We start from the raw sequence: 18,744 nt of genomic DNA on the forward strand, positions 1-18,744 counted from the left end.
GGCATCTGGGGGGTAAATCAGCATATAAAACTTGGCGTACCCCCAAGAGAAACCGACATGTTGCGGATTTCAAACTTGCACCACAGGACAGCTTGCACAGTGGGCATGAAACGTCCATAAATCTCATCCACTTTGCTGTAACTAACACGTAGAGTTATTGATTCAGTGAAAATACGTAGCATGAAAAACTCAGAAAAATTCATCGTAGGAACACAGCCTAAGGCCGGGATCACACGTGTGAGAAATACGGCCGAGTCTCGCATGTTAATACCCAGCATTACCACCGTCACTCAGGAGCGGAGCGTGCGGCCGCACAGCAATACATGCAGCCGCACACTCCGCTCCTGAGTGACGGCGGCAATGTCGGGTATTAACATGCGAGACTCGGCCGTATTTCTCACATGTGTGATCCCGGCCTTATAGTGAAGGAAAGCAGTCTTGTGGCACCAATATGGATTCCAAAGCGTAGCTGCGGAATGGTAGTATTAATGCAGTCACAGGGTGAAAGATTTGTGCTTTGTTGAAGTACAAGGAAGAGCAAGATGTGTCAGATTCTTCCAGAAGTCCATGTTTTTTCATTCTGGAAATACAATATATTCCCTTAAAGCAAAGGTTACCGGCTGGGTCTCTTAGGCTTCAGGTTTTCCACACATCTACAGAGGCTCCATTTTTTGCAAAACTGTAAGCACTTAATGGAACTTGAGGACTTACAAAAGTCAATGGGATCCGTCCTGCGATGGAAAACATGGACATTTCTTTGCAATACACGAGACAGTATAACGAATAGTTTCAATGGGAGTCATGAACTGAAACGCTACTTTGTATCTGAGGCACTTAAGTCTTGTTTTTTATGAAAATCACACACTGATGCTTCTCTTTGGATGTAATAATTTTTTTTTTTACATATTTGAGTCACTATGAGGAAGGAGACCTGTAGATTCCTGAATAGTTTGGTATTTTGCTACAGTAAAGTTTCTTCCTCGGATTACAATCTACACATTCATAGCAGGGGTCAATTGCATTAGGGAGCTTGATGCAAGCAGTCCTTCGTTCTTGTTCCCAACATTGACTTCAAGGTTCTGCAAAAATGTCCTTTTCTTCAGTTTCTCAAAAAGCACAGAATTACTAGATGCCAGACTTATCCGAGTTCTGCGAGAAAAGAAAAATAACACAAAAGTAAGAAGATATTTCTTCAAGAACAAAGACTTCACACCCCTGCCACCAAGAGCGGACACAGACAGAACAGGACCCCTGACCATCCAATAGCTCTGATAATGCACAATCCCACCTACTTTACAGTTGGTCGTGGCCCCCTTATCTCTTGGGTCCCTGTGCGGCTTTACAGGTGGCACCACGGCTATGTCCGCGCCTGCCTTCCACCCACAAGAGTCACCTCCTAACCAACTAGATTACATCGGGTTGTGAACACTAATCTTTGAGACATAATAATTCATGAATGCTCACGTGAAAGACAGAAACCCTTTATGATGGCATGTGGTGTCCTACGGATATCCATTAAATGCTCCTACAGGGTTTAAAGAGTGGATGTAGTCAACAAATATTCAATAAGCAAGAAAAATATATTTCCTTTAGGTTACACACTACGGCCCAGACTTACTAAAGTGTTCCGGCATAAATCACTTTGAAAAGTCGCAAACCTTTGCAAACACATTCTGCGACCTGTTGCGTTTTTACACCACACCAATTTCCTCCAGCTCTGCCAAAATGGATGGATCTGGGGTGGACAGGGGCATGACCCCACAGCTCCTCAAATTCATGATGAACTGTGGCGCTCCTTATACCAGACTTTTTACACCAGTCTGTGAATGGAGTAACATTTTTGGCGCTCCTGATTCATTAAGACTCGAGGCGTGCTAATCTTAACGAGTCAGAAGCGTCTAAGGCTGCCGTCACACTATCAGTATTTGGTCGGTATTTTACATCAGTATTTGTAAGCCAAAACCAGGAGTGGGTGATAAATACAGAAGTGGTGCATAGGTTTCTATTAGGCTATGTGCACATGTCAGGAATCCTTGCAGAAATTTCCTGAACAAAACCGGACATTTTCTGCAAAAACTCCACACGCGTTTTTTTTTTGCGTTTTTCTCCCAATTTTTTGCGTTTTTTTTCTGGAGGTTCCCAATGCAGTAATATAGTGGGAAATGCACAAAAAATCTGCAAAATTAATGAACACGTTGCATTTTTTACCGCAATGCATTAAAAAAGCATGTTACAAAATGTGCCATGAAAAATGCCTGAAACGTGTCACTTTTACAAGCATTTATAAACCGATGGAAAAAATGTGTGTGAATGAACCATTAAAATTTCCATCTTGGATACCAAACTAGCTGAAAAAAAAATAAAATAAAACTGCTTTAAAAATAACACGGTCTCCCTGCCTAATCAACCGTGTATGAATGGGCTCCACTCAGGAGAAGTAAAATGGTAATCAAATTAAATTTGGGAAAGGCAATATTTATTTTCCATTTGTTGCTCACTCATACATGGCTATTAAAAAATAAAAAGCACCCGCAAAAAGTAAAAATATTTCTATATATTAGCAGCATTAATGCTCATTGATCAGTTTTCAATATATGTCAACTCTCAATTCCTTGCTGACGCTGGAATTTTTCATTCTGAGTGACACCATTTTAACATAAAATGTGCAGAAAAGTCTTTGTTTGGGTTTTGTGTTGACAGTTTTCATTCTTTGATAAAAATGACCTGGCAATATGATTCTTTAGATCAGCAAAATTATGGCAATATGAAACTTGTAGTTTAGTTATTTTAGTGGTGAAAAAAAAAAATTTCTGATCTTTGTAAAAATAAAAAAAAAAGCGTGTGTGCAAGGATTTTATGATAACTAAGAAGTTTTATATGGATCAATAAAGAGTTGTTAATTTTAAGGAGCTGGAACATCATTTTTTTCTTCATTCTCTATTACTGCAAGTCCAAGTCAAGACAGAGTTCCATGCACCTGGCTGTTGGTGAGCTGGCTGAGGCTTTTAGCCTTTAATTCTTTATATTATGGCTTGACAAGTGTGACCAAGTTTTTACTTTTGATGCTGCCTATGCAGCATCAATAGTAAAAGATAGAATGTTAAAAATAAGAAGAAAAAAAATATGGTTATTCTCACCTTCTGACTGCTCCCGATCTCCTCAGCGGCGCTCCCGGTACGTTCCGTTCCCAGGGATGCTTTGCGCGAAGGACCTTTGTGACGTCACGGGCGCATGAGCACGACGTCATCTCAGGTGATTCGCACAATGCATCCCTGGGAACGGAAGCCGGGAGGACTCCGGGGGCCATCAGAAGGTAAGTATATCTTTTTTTTTTTTTTTTTTTTTTTACAGGAATATGGTACCCAGGCCCTGGAGGAGAGTCTCCTCTCCTCCACCCCGGGTACCATCCGGACATTAAGCGCTCACTTTACGCACGGTGGGCATAGCCACATGTGTAAAATGAGCGTTTCAATGCAATACTATGGCGGCAGAAATAATGAACATGCTGCAGATTTTACCGCTATGCGATTCCGCAGCGGGAAAATCCGCAGCATGGGCACAGCAACCGCGGAATCTCATAGGATTGCATAGGAATGTGATTTTAAGCGTTTCCGCTGCGGCAAAAAACGCAGCAGAAACACATAAAAAAATGCATTGTGAGCACACAGCCTTATTGTATCTCTTGGGAAATACAGCGACTAAAAAGCAGAAGATCTGGATTTTTTTTTTCTTTTTGATAGATTGGACTTTCATAGACACCAAATATGTTTTTTTTATGTATTTATTTTTAATGGAAGTAAAACGGACGATTTAATTTTTTCTTTCCGTATGTTTAACAGTTTTTTTTAGTTATTTTTTTACTTCCTTTAACTAAAAGGGGACTTGAATTCTGCGGTCGTTCAATGACTTATACTTTATACTACAATATCACAGTATACAGAGAAATTGCATTTCTTCTATTGGGCTCAGTCTCTGGCTGAGCATCACAGAAAGACTAGTATGGCAGTTTTGGTGGCCGATGGGAGCCTCTCGGTCATAACATCATTTAAATGCTGACGTTAAAAATTGACAGCGGCATTTTAATTGCAAACTGCAGGATACAGGAAGATGCCACCTATGTAACACAGCTGGCATCTACCTGGTATAAAGAAAGATCTGCTGCTTAGCACGCTTCATCAACCCTTGATAAAAATGTACATCATAGATTGGTAAGGGGTTAAATAAAAAAAACTAAAATGTGGCTTTTTAAGCAAGAGCTGATGGTTTGTTGGGTTAGAATGGATAAAGATGTATGAAGAAGATGTGCATTTGCCCACGTGTACATCTGACGCCATACTGTTGGTAAGAACTTGTGTAAATGTGGCCGTAAAGTGGCTAACACAAACAATACTTGCCTGCGGTAGCAGAGCCAGACCCAACTGTGGCGGTGAATGGGCACAAGTGTGCAGCCAACACTTCCTCCTTACCGCAAACTCGTGCACTCACAGGTGGCCACAGGTAGCGCATGTGGCCACCACACTGTGTGAGTCAGCCTAAAAATACTACTATATAATACTAAACAACAACCTCATTTTATGGAAGCGAAACAAGCTCTTTTCTTACCGTGGAGATTCGATTCCACTGTCTCCGGTGGTACTATGGTTTTCATTTTGGCTAGCTTCCAATGGATTCGCTTTTGTATTGAATAGCGTTAAGGTGTGCTCATAACACATCCTTCCTTCTCCTGATTGTTGTCCTGAGTTCTTCATATGTTTTTCATCACTTCCTTTAATGGATGTTTGGACAGTTTCTGCCATAGAGTTACAGTCACTTGAATTGCAGTAATCAAATATACTCCCTTCACAAAGCTCAGGTTGGACACATTCTGCAGTATTGACATCCACCTCCTGATGATGGAGAACATACTGAGGCAATGGCTGACAAGAGCTTCCCTTCACATGAGCAGGCCTAGTATAACTTTGAGAACTCTCAGAAGAGAAAGCAGAAGATGTATACTCTTCTTGCTGATGGTTAGCTGAAGAAAATTGATGTATTGTAGGCCTGTTTGGGTCCCAGTGACTTGGAGATGCTTCTAGTGAGGCATGGCTTTTCTCATGTGAATTATACAAATTGTGTATATCCAAATTGTTTTTTTGCCTGCTTGTCTCAAGGTTCTGACACAGAGCAATATGTTCATCGGTGTCACCTTCAAAGTAGAAGGAACTTGAGGCATCATCGTCCTCCTTCTTGTAAAACATCTGATCTTCTTCGACAGGCTCTCCGTTGTGAGAACTGGAAAATGCTGTGTATTTCGGTGAATCTTTACTGTTCATTTCACTTGCGGAATAAGTACAATGTGATTCTGACTCATTTTTCTCTAATGCGCCGATGTTCGACCTACTGAAACTTTTTGAAGAACTTACACTCCTACAGTGACTTGCTTGTGCATGTTGTAAAGATTCATTAATAGAGGTCATCTTGTTACAATATGACACTGTAGTATAAAGATTCCCGGCTTCATGTTCCCAAGTCCTTTCGGTTTTCACCAATACCTTTGTTTGATTGTCACTAAAAAGAGGACATCCGTCTTCACCGGGTAAACCTAGTGCCAAGCTATGTTCTTTAATGTGCTTAAACTTATCATCGATCCTCAGGGTACTACATTGTGGATAACTTGGAGGATATTCTCTGAGATCATCCTTTTCATTGATTGACACTATCTGATCAGGGAACAAGTTCTCACAATATTCATCTTCAGGCCTTTCAGCTTTTAGATGTCTGGTTCCAGCTTCAACATTTAAGCCTGAACAGTCTAATGACTTTGGCCGTGGTATATTTTTTCTTTCCTTCCCGGATCTGCATTTCTTAACCTCTTTCATAGATTTGCTTGCACCATTAACGTTATCTCTGTAGGACATGCCCTCAAATGGATTACAGATTTGCTTTTTGTACATAATGTCAGGCTGGTTACTATCTTCATTACTGGCAGTGAATACATCTGGAACCCTTATATCATCCATCACGGTGGACTGATGCTGTGACTTCCTTACCGCACCTACTTCTACTTGTGTGGTCAACTTTGGGCCACCCATGTCTTTCCTATTTTTTTCTTTGCTGGCTAGCACTTTTTTGTGGTATTTTGATATTCTATTGTTTTTCTTTCTGCCACTTCCTTTAAGATTATGAGCATTTTTAATTTTTATTATCTCCGTTGAGGTTCCTTTACTATTATACTTTTTATGTTCCTCAGCTTTTTGCATCATCATTGTATGTTTCATCAAGTTGTCCACAGTTAGAACAGGGTTAATGCGTTTAATGATCTCATGTTCAAGGTCACGAGGGATGTTATCTATATTATCTTCATCCCGGACTGGCCATTCTTCGGGTGGAAATTGTGCTGCAAAGCTCACTAACTCTTTTTTGGATTTTTCTTTCTTGGCAACATTGCGCCAGAAGAGACTGATTCCAAATTTCTTACTGCACTTTTCTTTTTCTTTTAGCAAATGTTGTGGCTTAGCTTTAATACACGTATGATGGTCCCGTGATGTGGATGTTGCCTGATTCTGAACAGAAGGTTTTGAATCTTTTACTGACTTGTGTTCCTTTCCATTACTCTCGTTGATTGACTGTTGCCCCAGTATATTATGGGTAGAACTCTCGGAGAAGCAGCTGCAGGACCTGCAGTGAGATACCGAGGGTACATTAGCTTTGGTTAGATCAGCACAACTCTCCATGCTGACGAGATAAGTGATGGCTGGTGGTGAGACTGAAATATCTTCTGCTGCCCCACACTTACTGTGAGGCATGGTTTTTCTAGTGATATAGTAAGTCTGAGGAGTCACAATGAAGTAGCCTTCTCCTGTGTGGTATATTTTCCGTTCTTTTATAAGTGTACCAAGGGTAGCATACAGGATCTCCTGGGATGGAGTAGCTATACCTATAAAAACAGATATTATCAGTTATATTAATGCCTTATATAATGAAACATTATCACGACCACAATTTAGAAGCTGAAACCCAGGAATCATTTATATATCAAAAGTTAACCATTGTTGCCCCCTTTTCCTAGACAAAGCAAAGCATGTACTGATGAGTTATTCTCTTTTTGTTAAAGGGAACCTGTCAGCAGATTTTGCTGTCAATAAGATGCGGCCACTGCCTTTCAGAGCTTATCTACAGGCATTCTATAATGCTGTAGATAAGCCAACAGTCCGACCTGCAAGGGAAGAAAAATAAGTTATATTATGTTCACCCGGGGAGGGGTGGTCCAGTCCGATGGGTGTCGCAGGTCCGATGCCTCCCATCTTCTTGCGATGCCACCCTCCTACTTCTTCATCACTCCCCGGCATCGCAGTCCTGCGCAGGCATACCTATCTGACCTGTTGAGGGCAGAGTAAAGTACTGCAGTGCGCAGGAGCCGGGAAAGGTCAGAGAGACCAAGCGCCTGCGCACTGCAGTACTTTACTCTGCCCTCAACAGGGTAGAGAAGTACGCCTGCACAGGAGCGCCAATGCCTGGGAGCCATGAAGCAACAGGAGGGCAGCATCGCAAGAAGATGGTAAGCGCTGGACCCGGACTTGCAACACCCATCGGACCGGACCGCCCCCCCAGGTGAGTATAATACAGGGTGGACCATTTATATGGATATACCTAAATAAAATGGGAATGGTTGGTGATATCAACTTCCTGTTTGTGGCACATTAGTATATGGGAGGGGGGAAATTTTTCAAGATGGGTGGTGACCATGGTGGCCATTTTGAATCCAACTTTATTTTTCCCAATGGGAAAAGGGTCATGTGACACATCAAACCTATTGAGAATTTCACAAGAAAAACAATGGTGCGCTTGTTTTTAACGTAACTTTATTCTTTCATTAGTTATTTACAATTTTATGACCACTTATAAAATGTGTTCAAAGTGCTGCCCATTGTGTTGGATTGCCAATGCAGCCCTCTTTTCCCACTCTTGACACACTGATCGCAACACTGCAGAAGAAATACTAGCACAGGCTTCCAGTATCCGTTGTTTCAGGTGCTGCACATCTCGTATCTTCACAGCATAGACAATTGCCTTCAGATGACTCCAAAAATAAAAGTCTTAAGGGGGTCAGATCGGGAGATCTTGGTGGCCATTGAACTGGCCCACGACGACCAATCCACTTTACAGGAAACTCTTCATGTAGGAATGCTCGGACCCGACACCCATAATGTGGTGGTGCACTATCTTGCTGGAAAAACTCAGGGAACCTGCCATCTTCAGTGCATAAAGAAAGCAACACATCATGATGGTCATCGTGGGCCAGTTAAATGGCCACTAAGGTCTCCCGATCTGACCCCCTTAGAATTTTATCTTTGGGGGTCAGCTAAAGGCAATTTTCTATGCTGTGAAGATATGAGATGTGCAGCACCTGAAAGAACGGATACTGGTAGCCTGTGCTAGCTTTTCTTCTGCGGTGTTGCCATCAGTGTGTCAAGAGTGGGAGAACAGGGTTGCATTGACAATCCAATACAATGGGCAGCACTTTGAACACATTTTATAAGTGGTCATAAACTTGTAAATAATTCATGAAAGAATAACGTTACGTTAAAACCAGGCGGACCATTGTTTTTCTTGTAAAATTCTCAATAAGTTTGATGTGTCACATGACGCTCTTCCCATTGAAAAAAATAAAGTTGGATTCAAAATTCGACTTCAAAATGGCCGCCATGGTCACAACCCATCTTGAAAAGTTTCCCCCCTTCCATATAGTAATGTGCCACAAACAGGAAGTTGATATCACCAACCATTCCCATTTTATTTAGGTGTATCCATATAAACAGCCCACCCTGTATAACTTATTTTTGTTCACTTGCAGGTCGGACCGGGGGCTTATAGAATGCTGAACATAAGCCCTGAAAGGCAGTGGCCGGTTCTTAAAGCAGCAAAATCTGCTGACAGGTCCCCTTGAAATGGGTAAAACAGCCAAGTCCTTGTAAAAATAATCAACTTTGCAATTTACCTTTTCGTAAAAATCCTCTTTGCTCTCAAGAACACAGGTGTTTTTAATTCTATAGTTTACTGCTCATTACCCAAGTTTCCTTTGCTTTAGAAGGATGCTGGCCAGATTGCTAGATGCACTAGCTTCAGTTCTCCTCCGTTCCTCAGATACTGCAGAGGCAAAGCTGCCTTTACTTGCAGCATACGAGTACACAACTGGGGCCAGAGGTACAACTATGCCTCCAACCTGCGTCGGGGTGGACGCTTCTGGACTTATTCCTGGCATATACGGGTAATTATATCAGCTACTCGAAGCTGCTTCTACTTTGCCCTTCTCATTTATGACCTATATCTTATTGCCAGACTTATGCCGTTTAGGCTTCATGGGAAATGTGCAATACTTATATATAATGTTATTAGACCATACTATATGGATTCCTGTTTGCCTATGTACATTTTTTGTCCAGTGAGCATCCTTACTTTTTGACATGTGTTAGTGGCTGTACCCCCTTCCCTGTCCTTCCCTCTTGCCATCTTTACCTGATCACTTAAATAAATTTACATTGATTATTTAAATTATATTTGGGATCTTTTTGTCGTGGTTTTCTTCGTTCTGGCTCCAACCTGACCTGTCTGACTTCAGGAGTGTACCATCCCATAGCAATCAGGAAGCAAGTAGGCAAGGGAGCAGTGCGCTCCTGAAGAACGATCATGAGAAAAACTTCCGGCAATTCTACTTGTTCTTGTGTCTCTACAGCACATACTCTGCCGATTTTGAGTTTTTCAAAGGTATTCCCAACATAAGCAATGCCCAGTCACAATGAACTATGTACGCTCTGTTTAACGGAGTTTTCCGAAATTATACAAAATTTGCCCTAATGTAGGAAATGTTATAAAATAAAGAAATAATCACTTAGCCCGCGATTACACGGCCACTCCAGAAGTAATGATACCCCATCTATCACTCCCCCCTAACTGTTACAGCTAACTATTGGCTTGGTGTACGTGCCCACTGAGGCCAGTGATCGGCTGCTGTGCCCAGAAAAGCGATGGAAGGCACATCATCAATTCCAATACCAGTAGGGACCAGAAAAGAGTGGCACAAGATTCAGGGGATCTTTTTAATTTTATTATATTTCCTACCTTACAACAATTTTGGAATACTACTGGAAAGCCCCTCTAAGGACTCATCATACAGTATGGGGTTTTTGTTGTTATAAAGCAATTTTAGGAGCACTTTAATTTTTGTTTGGTGGCGGAGAGCAGAATTTACTTGTTACAAACAAACACAAAAAAAACAAAACTATGGCCTAGTGTTAGCTGGAAGCCAATAGGGAAACATTAAATCGCCACTCCAGAGATTTGTGTTTTGTATTAATTATTATTTTGTTGCAGGGCTGGAGTTGTGCCATTAATCTAAGTTCTCTGCATCCAGTAACATTTTTTATCAGTGCCTCTCTGGTCATATTCTACAAGTTGTGACCTGCTGGATCTCTCCATTGTTTGCTGGACGATCCAGAAGTCAGAACTCAGTGTAAGTCTATGAAGGCCAAAACGAGGCCTGTATGAGGCTCACAGACTTAGGCCTCTTTTCCACTTGTGAGAAAAAAAAACGGTCCGATTTACGGACCGAAAAAAACAGATGTAACGTATGCGATTGTCACGCGAGTGTCATGCGATTTTTTTATCGCAGCATCCGTATGACATCCGTATTGCTGTCCGATTTTAACGCACCGCTGTCCTTTGAAAAGCCGGTAATTCAGCGCAGTGTACAGTAAAATCACACTAACAGGTTAGATTAATGTCACCTTGCTACTGTAAGGTGACATTAAGCCAGATTAATAATGGAGAGGCGTCAATTATGACACCTATCCATTATTAATCCAATTGTATGAAGTGGTTAAAAAAAACACACACATTATTACAAAGTATTTTAATGAAATAAATACACAGGTTGTTGTAATATTTTATTAGACTCTTAATCCACCTGAAGACCATCGCTCTGTAAAAGAGGTAAAATAAAAAAACAACAATATCCCATACCTTCCGATGATCTGTCACGTCCCACGATGTAAATCCATCTGAAGGGGTTAACTAATTTTACACCCAGGAGCTCTGCTAATGCAGCTGTGCTCATGGCTGTAAAACCCCGGGGAATGAATGGAATGTAGGTCAATGACCTGTAGTTATTTTCAGTCGCGGTGATGCGCCCTCTGCTGGATGTCCTCATATGAACTCCAGCCTGGGAACTTTTCAGAATATTTTCCCACGCTCGAGTTCATATGAGGACATCCAGCAGAGGGCGCATCACCGTGACTGAAAATAACTACAGGTCATTGGCCTACATTCCATTCATTCCCCGGGGTTTTACAGCCATGAGCACAGCTGCATTAGCAGAGCTCCTGGGTGTAAAATTAGTTAACCCCTTCAGATGGATTTACATCGTGGGACGTGACAGATCGGAAGGTATGGGATATTGTTGTTTTTTTATTTTACCTTTTTTACAGAGCGAGGGTCTTCAGGTGGATTAAGAGTCTAATAAAATACTACAACAACCTGTGTCTTTATTTCATTAAAATACTTTGTAATAATATGTGTGTGTGTGTGTGTGTGTGTGTGTGTGTGTGTGTGTGTGTGTGTGTGTGTGTGTGTGTGTGTGTGTGTGTTTTAACCATTTCATACAATTGGATTAATAATGGATAGGTGTCATAATTGACGCCTCTCCATTATTAATCTGGCTTAATGTCACCTTACAATAGCAAGGTGACATTAACCCTTCATTACCCCCATATCCCATCGCTACACGGGAATGGGAAGAGAGTGGCCAAGTGCCAGAATAGGCGCATCTTCCAGATGTGCCTTTTCTGGGGTGGTTGGGGGCAGATGTTTTTAGCCGGGGGGGCCAATAACCATGGACCCTCTCCAGGCTATTAATATCTGCCCTCAGTCACTGGCTTTACCATTCTGGCGGAGAAAATTGCGCGGGAGCCCACGCTAATTTTTTCCGCGATTTAACCCTTAAATATAATAGCTAGAGCGCCCAAATTTTGCACATACATACTACTAACAGTAGTGTGGAATATGCAAAAAAAAAAGGGGATATGAGATGGTTTACTGTATGTAAACCATGTCTCATATGTCGGGTTTGTGAAGGAGATAGCAAAAGCTGGCAATTGAATTACCGGCTTTTAAGTTATCTAGCGCTGCATTAAATATAAATATATAGGTGTCTCCCTGACATATATATACCTATTCTATGTGTATATATCTACTCTAATCTAACCTGTCAGTGTGATTTTACTGTACACCGCGCTGAATTGCCGGCTTTTCAAAGGACACCGGTGCGTAAAAATCGGACAGCACTCGCATGGTGCGAGTGCGGTGCCTTTTTTTCTCGCACCCATTGACTTGCATTGGCGAGTCTCGTCCGAGAATTGCAGCAATACGCAGCATGCTGCAATTTTTTTCTCAGTCCGATTTCGGCTGAGAAAAAAAAAAAAAATCGCAAATGGAATGTCACCTATTGAATAACATTGGTCCGAGTGCAATCCGATTTTTTATCGGATTGCACTCGTCCGTTTTCCTCGCAAGTGGAAAAGAAGCCTTACACTGAGAGCTTGGGACCATTACCTCTGACATCGGGGCCAGAGTGGCGGGAGGAAGAGCTGAAGACAGTGGCTGGTAAGTATAGTACTAGGTCTGGGGAACTTAATATTAATTGCACCACTCCAGCACTGAAAACAAACAAACACTGGTGTGCAGTTTTAAATGGAAGGCAAACATAAACTCATTAATTTAAAAAAATGCACATCAAAACTAAAAAAAACCCACAAGTCAGTTTTTTGGAGTGCTGAGACCATAGTGTAAGCTAGCCTCAGGGATAAGTCAAGAGACGGTCAGCCATTTCCGATACCAACCAGAATATCATGAAAGAAATGTTGCTGTAGGATATAGAGTAACAGATCTGTACAACATGAATAATACATTGTATTAATAATTTAACTCAACTATGGGACTGAAATCTGCATAACAGTCTTAGGAGACCAGTACATGCATTTTTCCAAAGCTCTGATGAGCATTATGTGATTTGAAAAATAAAATTGAGTTTTTCCAAATTACCGTAATACTGGCCTATTGCCATAATGAATCCTCAGAATAATTATTGTGTGTATGCAGGAGACTTTACACCACAAATGTATGCGGCATAGACACCACTTCTCTGCCACAAGTACATTGCCACGGATATAGATTACACATATTCTAAATACAGGCGACAAATGCTCGGCACCTGGATAATGTTTTATCAGCTGCTCCATGAGGGATTCCTGTGTCACTAGGATCTGGGCTGCATTCATATCAGATATAGCACAGCACAATACTTCTGCCAAGGGAATGAACTGAGACTGAGCCACAGGGTTCATCTGCATGGGAGACACGTCACCTGCGAGAAAACAGAAAAAGAGAGTGTGAAATAATAACGTAAAAACACCGCACCTCCAGGAGATCGTATCATACAGTCATCATACATTCCTAAGCTGATCCTACAGACCAGGGGGAACAAGTTACGCTTAGGGTATGTGCACACGTATTCTTGAGGTCTGCGGATTTTTCCGCAGCGGATTTGTGAAAACCGCAGGTAAAAGGCACTGCGTTTTACCTGCGGATTTTCCTGCGGAATTACCACGGGTTTTGTGCGGATTCCACTGCAGTTTTACACCTGCGTTTTTTTTTTTTTTATTATGGAGCAGGTGTAAAACCGCTGCGGATTCCGCACAAAGAATTGACATGCTGCGGAATGTAAACCGCTGCGTTTCCCATAGGTTTAAATTGTACTGTAAATGCATGGGAAACTGCTGCGGATCCGCAGCATGCGAACATAGCCTTAATCTGAGACTTCATATTACAGAAAAGATTGGGCACAAAATACTTTCTGATCAGCTGGTGCAGTCACAACACACAGCACCACCTAACAATGCAAATTATTTACCTTCATCTCCCGTCAATGCGCCCTTGTCATTTAAGGTGACTTTTTAGAATAAGCTGTCCCGTGAGCACAAATGAGGACTAACATTCTCTGTCCATTAGATGACTAGTTTTCTGCATTTCCCACCAGGTTTCCCCTTTTCAGGCTCTATCTTTAGTTTTCAGTTCACCCTAAGCTAGTGAGTGGTGACTAGCTGCTAAAATGTCTCCCATACACTGCACACAGCCAAGAGAAACTCCTGCTCTCTTGTCTCTATGAACCAACAGACAAAAAACAGCAAAACCAACTATGTAAAAAAATAATTTTATTGAATGAAATACATGTTGTTAAAATATAGTACTGTACAGCATTCTTAAGTGTCCCAAAAAATAATGCATTTTATTAAATTAAAATCTGAGTCTAAGGATAGGTAGATAGATAGATAGATAGATAGATAGATAGATAGATAGATAGATAGATAGATAGATAGATAGATAGATAGATAGATAGATAGATAGATAGAGATAGATTTGTGCCTTTTTCTTTGTTGGTTCATATGTGATATTTTTGAGGCATTTCTCCAGTGACTTGACTTATTTACAAAATGATCCTTTGTGTCCCCTATATTGCTTTCTGTCATCTCTATGTAGCCAATGTTCAGAAGCAAAAGATGGCAGCTAATAGACTGCTGCACTGAGCAGTGTAGCTGTGAATCTAGCACCAAGGAGGGAGAAATCTTCAAGAAAGACCTTTTCACAGATTTTTTTTTATTATTATTATTTAAACCGAGTCCCTCCACCAATTAGCGTGGCTCCACTGATTCTGGAACAGTTTTTCTTTTTCTTCTGTTCCAAAGATTTACCTCCCTCCTCCGCGGTGATAATGATGCAAATATTCAATATTTCAGAATCCGTGGAGCAGTATCAACTGGAGGGGGTACTTCTATTTAGGAGACATTTCACTATTTTTTTAAATTATTTTAAAGAACAAACTAGGTGCAGCCTAAAAATGAAAGTTACTCAAGTGGTAATGCAAAACAGGTCTGCAACGTCTAATGCTCTGATCGTGACAGAGCCACATCTTCGTGGAGACTGGTACATTACGCCTGACCTTTGTTTTACAGCTTGCCATTGTCAACTACAACAAAGCCTGTTTATAGAGAGCTTTCCAGGAGCCTTTTATCCCAGGTAGTTGCTACGTTACCACTTTCAGGTGTATAAATCAGGGAAATGCCTTTGTACGGAGTAAAGAAAGACAAACTTCAGATCCGTCCCTCCTGTGTGAGCTCTGTCAGCTCAGAAACCTAATACTTACCTGAGTGAGACCAGAATGTCCTGAAAGGGCCACTTATCGTAGGTGAAAGGCTATCCCGTCAGTCATAACAAGCCTCCTCGGCTGCAGCGCACTTCACTATATACAATCCGTCACTTCCCATCAGAAGGCTTGTGATCTCGTTGGGTATGGACAGGAAAGGTCGTGTAGAACTAGGACCCAGCCCGCCATATGCTTTTATTTATGGAAACCAAAAAAAAAAAAAGAATCAATTGCCCTTAGGCATCGAAGTAAAAGTTAATGGGCAGGAAATCCAAAAACGATTTCAGTATAAAATTCCATTAAAGATGAATTTTGTATTTAAGATTGTCAATGGATGGAAATCAGACTGCATTATGGAGAAGAGAGACATCGCTTTTTTTTCCCCACTTGTTTTCCGCCGGAAAAAAAAAAAAGCGTTTTAGAAATTTCTGAAATTTCATGGAAACGCTGCTTAATTTTTTGCTGCAGAACTCAAACAAGTGTTTTTACAATTCGGCAGCATGTCAATTCTTTCAGCATTTTTACAACTGTGCCGTAAAACACAAGTAAAAACGCATCAAAAACGCATGTATTTTGAGCAGCTTTTTCCTGCAGAAAAACTGCTGTAAATACTCAACGTGTGAACATAGCCTAATACTGAAAAACTATCATATGGTTAGGTAAGCAATATCAGGTCTGTGGGGGGTGAATTAAAGACACTTGATCTAATCAGCTGATTAAGGGGGTTGCAGCAACTTATTTTTGTACCAGGCATAACTCCATACATCTTACTGGGGCTGTGCCCGAGGGAGGACATCAGTCCCATTCACTTCAATAGGAATGAGCAGCAGCACCAGGCACAGCAAACAACAGAGAATTCCCAGGGAGAAAATGTCTAAATCCTTGGTGTGATTCTAAAGAGGGTCCCCACTTACTGTGTGTAGTTGATTCTAATTTAATCATATGCGGCAGAGGGGCGAAGGCCATTTGTGACTTTTTTTTTTACCTCCAATAGCTGTGATTCAATAAAATAAACTAAAAGCACCTATACATATTACATTTTGGCAGATCGTCTAGAATCCTAATGCGAGTCAATGCTTCCACTTACCTGCCTAGAGAACATATGAACATTTTCACCATAGATGTGTATGGGGTAATCAGCTAACTGCTATCTAAGGTGTTTGGGAACTTAAAAGGGTTGTCCGGTCTTAAACTACAAGTCTGCAGTCACTCTTATGAGGCTGCAGACTTGTGGATCCTCAAATTGGTCGCATGGTGCAGAGGGGGCGTGACTGAAAGCACGCAATTCGCATACAAGGTCACATGCTGACTAGACTGTATCCTGCCTTGTTCAATGCAAGTGTATTGAGTGAGGATGAACAAGTCTAGTCGGAATGTGGCCGGAAGTATGCAAATCACCTCCCACTGCCGACACTGGAGAATTCTCATAGCGCAAGCAAAGACTGACTGCAGTCTTCTAGTTTAAGACTGAACAACCCCTTTAAGGCTGTATTGTTACAGCCTAACAAATGACTGCCAATCCACTAAAATAAAAGCCAATCAGCAGCCACCTCCCATTCGCAAAGAACTATTACTAGCAGTCTCTTTAAATCTGGAAAATTATTGGGGAATGACTATTCCAAGGAGCACTTATCCCAGATAATCAACTATTTTAAATGCACCCCTAAGCCCCTCACACACGTTAGGACAATGTTGACTAAAACCTGCTTATATCGACTCATAAGGCTAACCAGGTTGATGGGGGTCCCGGCCAGAAGATTGTAGGGGGAGTTAAGGATGTCTGATTTTGGACTGACGGTATTTTTGCTCTCCCTGAGAAGACACCATGAGAGAGTTCTGGCAGAGGATCTCTCATTAGCACAGGAGCACTCGGAAGAGAGAGCACTTCTGTGGATGAGAGACGTGTCCAAAATAGCTGCCGGCCAACAGCCATGTAAGGGGTATGGGGTGGGCTTTACTAAAATGTCTGGCCAGAGCAGAGGTGTTTGCAATCTTTAAGTTTCCGAGACCCTTGCCTTTCTACAGGATATTATAGGACTCCATTTTTGCGATCTCACAATGCTACGTGGCTCGTCTTTTTAGGCTGGGTTCATATTTGGATTTGTTTTCAGCAGACGTATCAGATTAAACCTGATAGTGATGAATACACAAGAATGCGAGGTAGCATCTGTACTGAGTCTCCGATAAATAAATGTAATCCAATATAGTGTCATAGTGAAATGGAGGATTGTCTGTCAGGCGGAGGAAGGAGCATTGTGTCACGGCTCTCCCTGATGACAACACAACGGCTTAACCTGACCTGACCCTGATCTTTTCCATAAGTGATCTCAGTGCACACAGGAATTTGTAAGACGATCACTTATTTAAAGTGACAGTGCAGACATAAGGTGGTGTTGTCTTTTCTCATCTAATTGATAGGAATGCATAATCATATATCACGCTCTGTGGGATCTGACATTTTGTTAAATGTAATAAAATGGTTGCAGGAACCTGCCACAGTTCCATCCATTATGTGATTGCATTTGATGCTTTTATTATTAATCATTTAGATTGTTCCTTCAAGGGAAATTCACAAACCCCTGATAATTATTCTAAGGCGCTATACATGGTTTCAATAGCTGAACAGCCAAAGGAGATTAAAGGGACTGTCACCTGAATTTGGAGGGAACAATCTTCAGCCATGGAGGCGGAGTTTTCGGGTGTTTGATTCACCCTTTCCTTACCCGCTGGCTGCAATATTGGATTGAAGTTCATTCTCTGTCCTCTGTAGTACACGCCTGTGCAAGGTAATCTTGCCTTGCGCAGGCGTGTACTGTGGAGGACAGAGAATGAACTTCAATCCAATATTGCAGCCAGCGGGTAAGGAAAGGGTGAATCAAAAACCCAAAAACCCCGCCTCCATGGCTGAAGATTGTTCCCTCCAAATTCAGGTGACAGAGTCCCTTTAAGCTGCTGTCAGATACCTCCGTGGTTGATGGTTTTTCACAAAATATGGGGAAAAAATATGGACATGAAAAAATTCAACATACAGAATCCTAAGTGTATGTGCACATGTTACGGAAAGGTGTGCGGATTTTTCTGTACTGATTTTTGTAAATCCACAGGAAATCCGCACTGCGGTGGTTTTTCACGTTTTTTTGTGCGGATACCACCTGCTGTTTAAGGGTATGTGCACACGTTCAGGATTTCTTGCAGTAATTTCCTGACAAAAAAAACGGACATTTCTGCCAGAAATCTGCATGCGTTTTTTTTTTCGAGTTTTTTTCCGGAGCTTTCCCAATGCATTAGATAGCGGGAAAAACGCAAAAAATCCACAAAATTAATGAACATGCTGCTTTTTTTTACCGCGATGCGTTTTTTCGCGGAAAAAACACATCATGTGCACAAAAATTGCGGAATGCATTCTAAATGATAGGATGCATATGTATGAGTTTTTTATGCGGTTTTATAGCGAAAAAACGCGAAAAATCCTGAACATGTGCACATACCCTTACACCTGCGGATTCCTATTA

The 18,744-nt window shown here is 41.4% G+C and overlaps 1 protein-coding gene across 1 annotated transcript in view; it reads right to left on the reverse strand.

Annotated features, from left to right (window-relative positions):
• Window positions 1-413: 413 nt before the first annotated feature.
• Window positions 414-18,744, reverse strand: part of STOX1 (storkhead box 1) — an 84,303-nt gene continuing 65,972 nt past the window's right edge. Inside the window, exons 2-4 of the mRNA XM_069753404.1 lie at window positions 13,244-13,396; window positions 4,603-6,916; window positions 414-1,149 (exon numbers count right to left, since the gene is read on the reverse strand). Of these exons, the coding sequence (XP_069609505.1) occupies window positions 993-1,149; window positions 4,603-6,916; window positions 13,244-13,396 (2,624 nt within the window). The 3' untranslated portion in view covers window positions 414-992. The remainder of the gene's footprint in view (window positions 1,150-4,602; window positions 6,917-13,243; window positions 13,397-18,744) is intronic.

The sequence above is a fragment of the Ranitomeya imitator genome, chromosome 2, assembly GCF_032444005.1.
Source record: "Ranitomeya imitator isolate aRanImi1 chromosome 2, aRanImi1.pri, whole genome shotgun sequence".
NCBI lineage: Eukaryota > Metazoa > Chordata > Amphibia > Anura > Dendrobatidae > Ranitomeya > Ranitomeya imitator.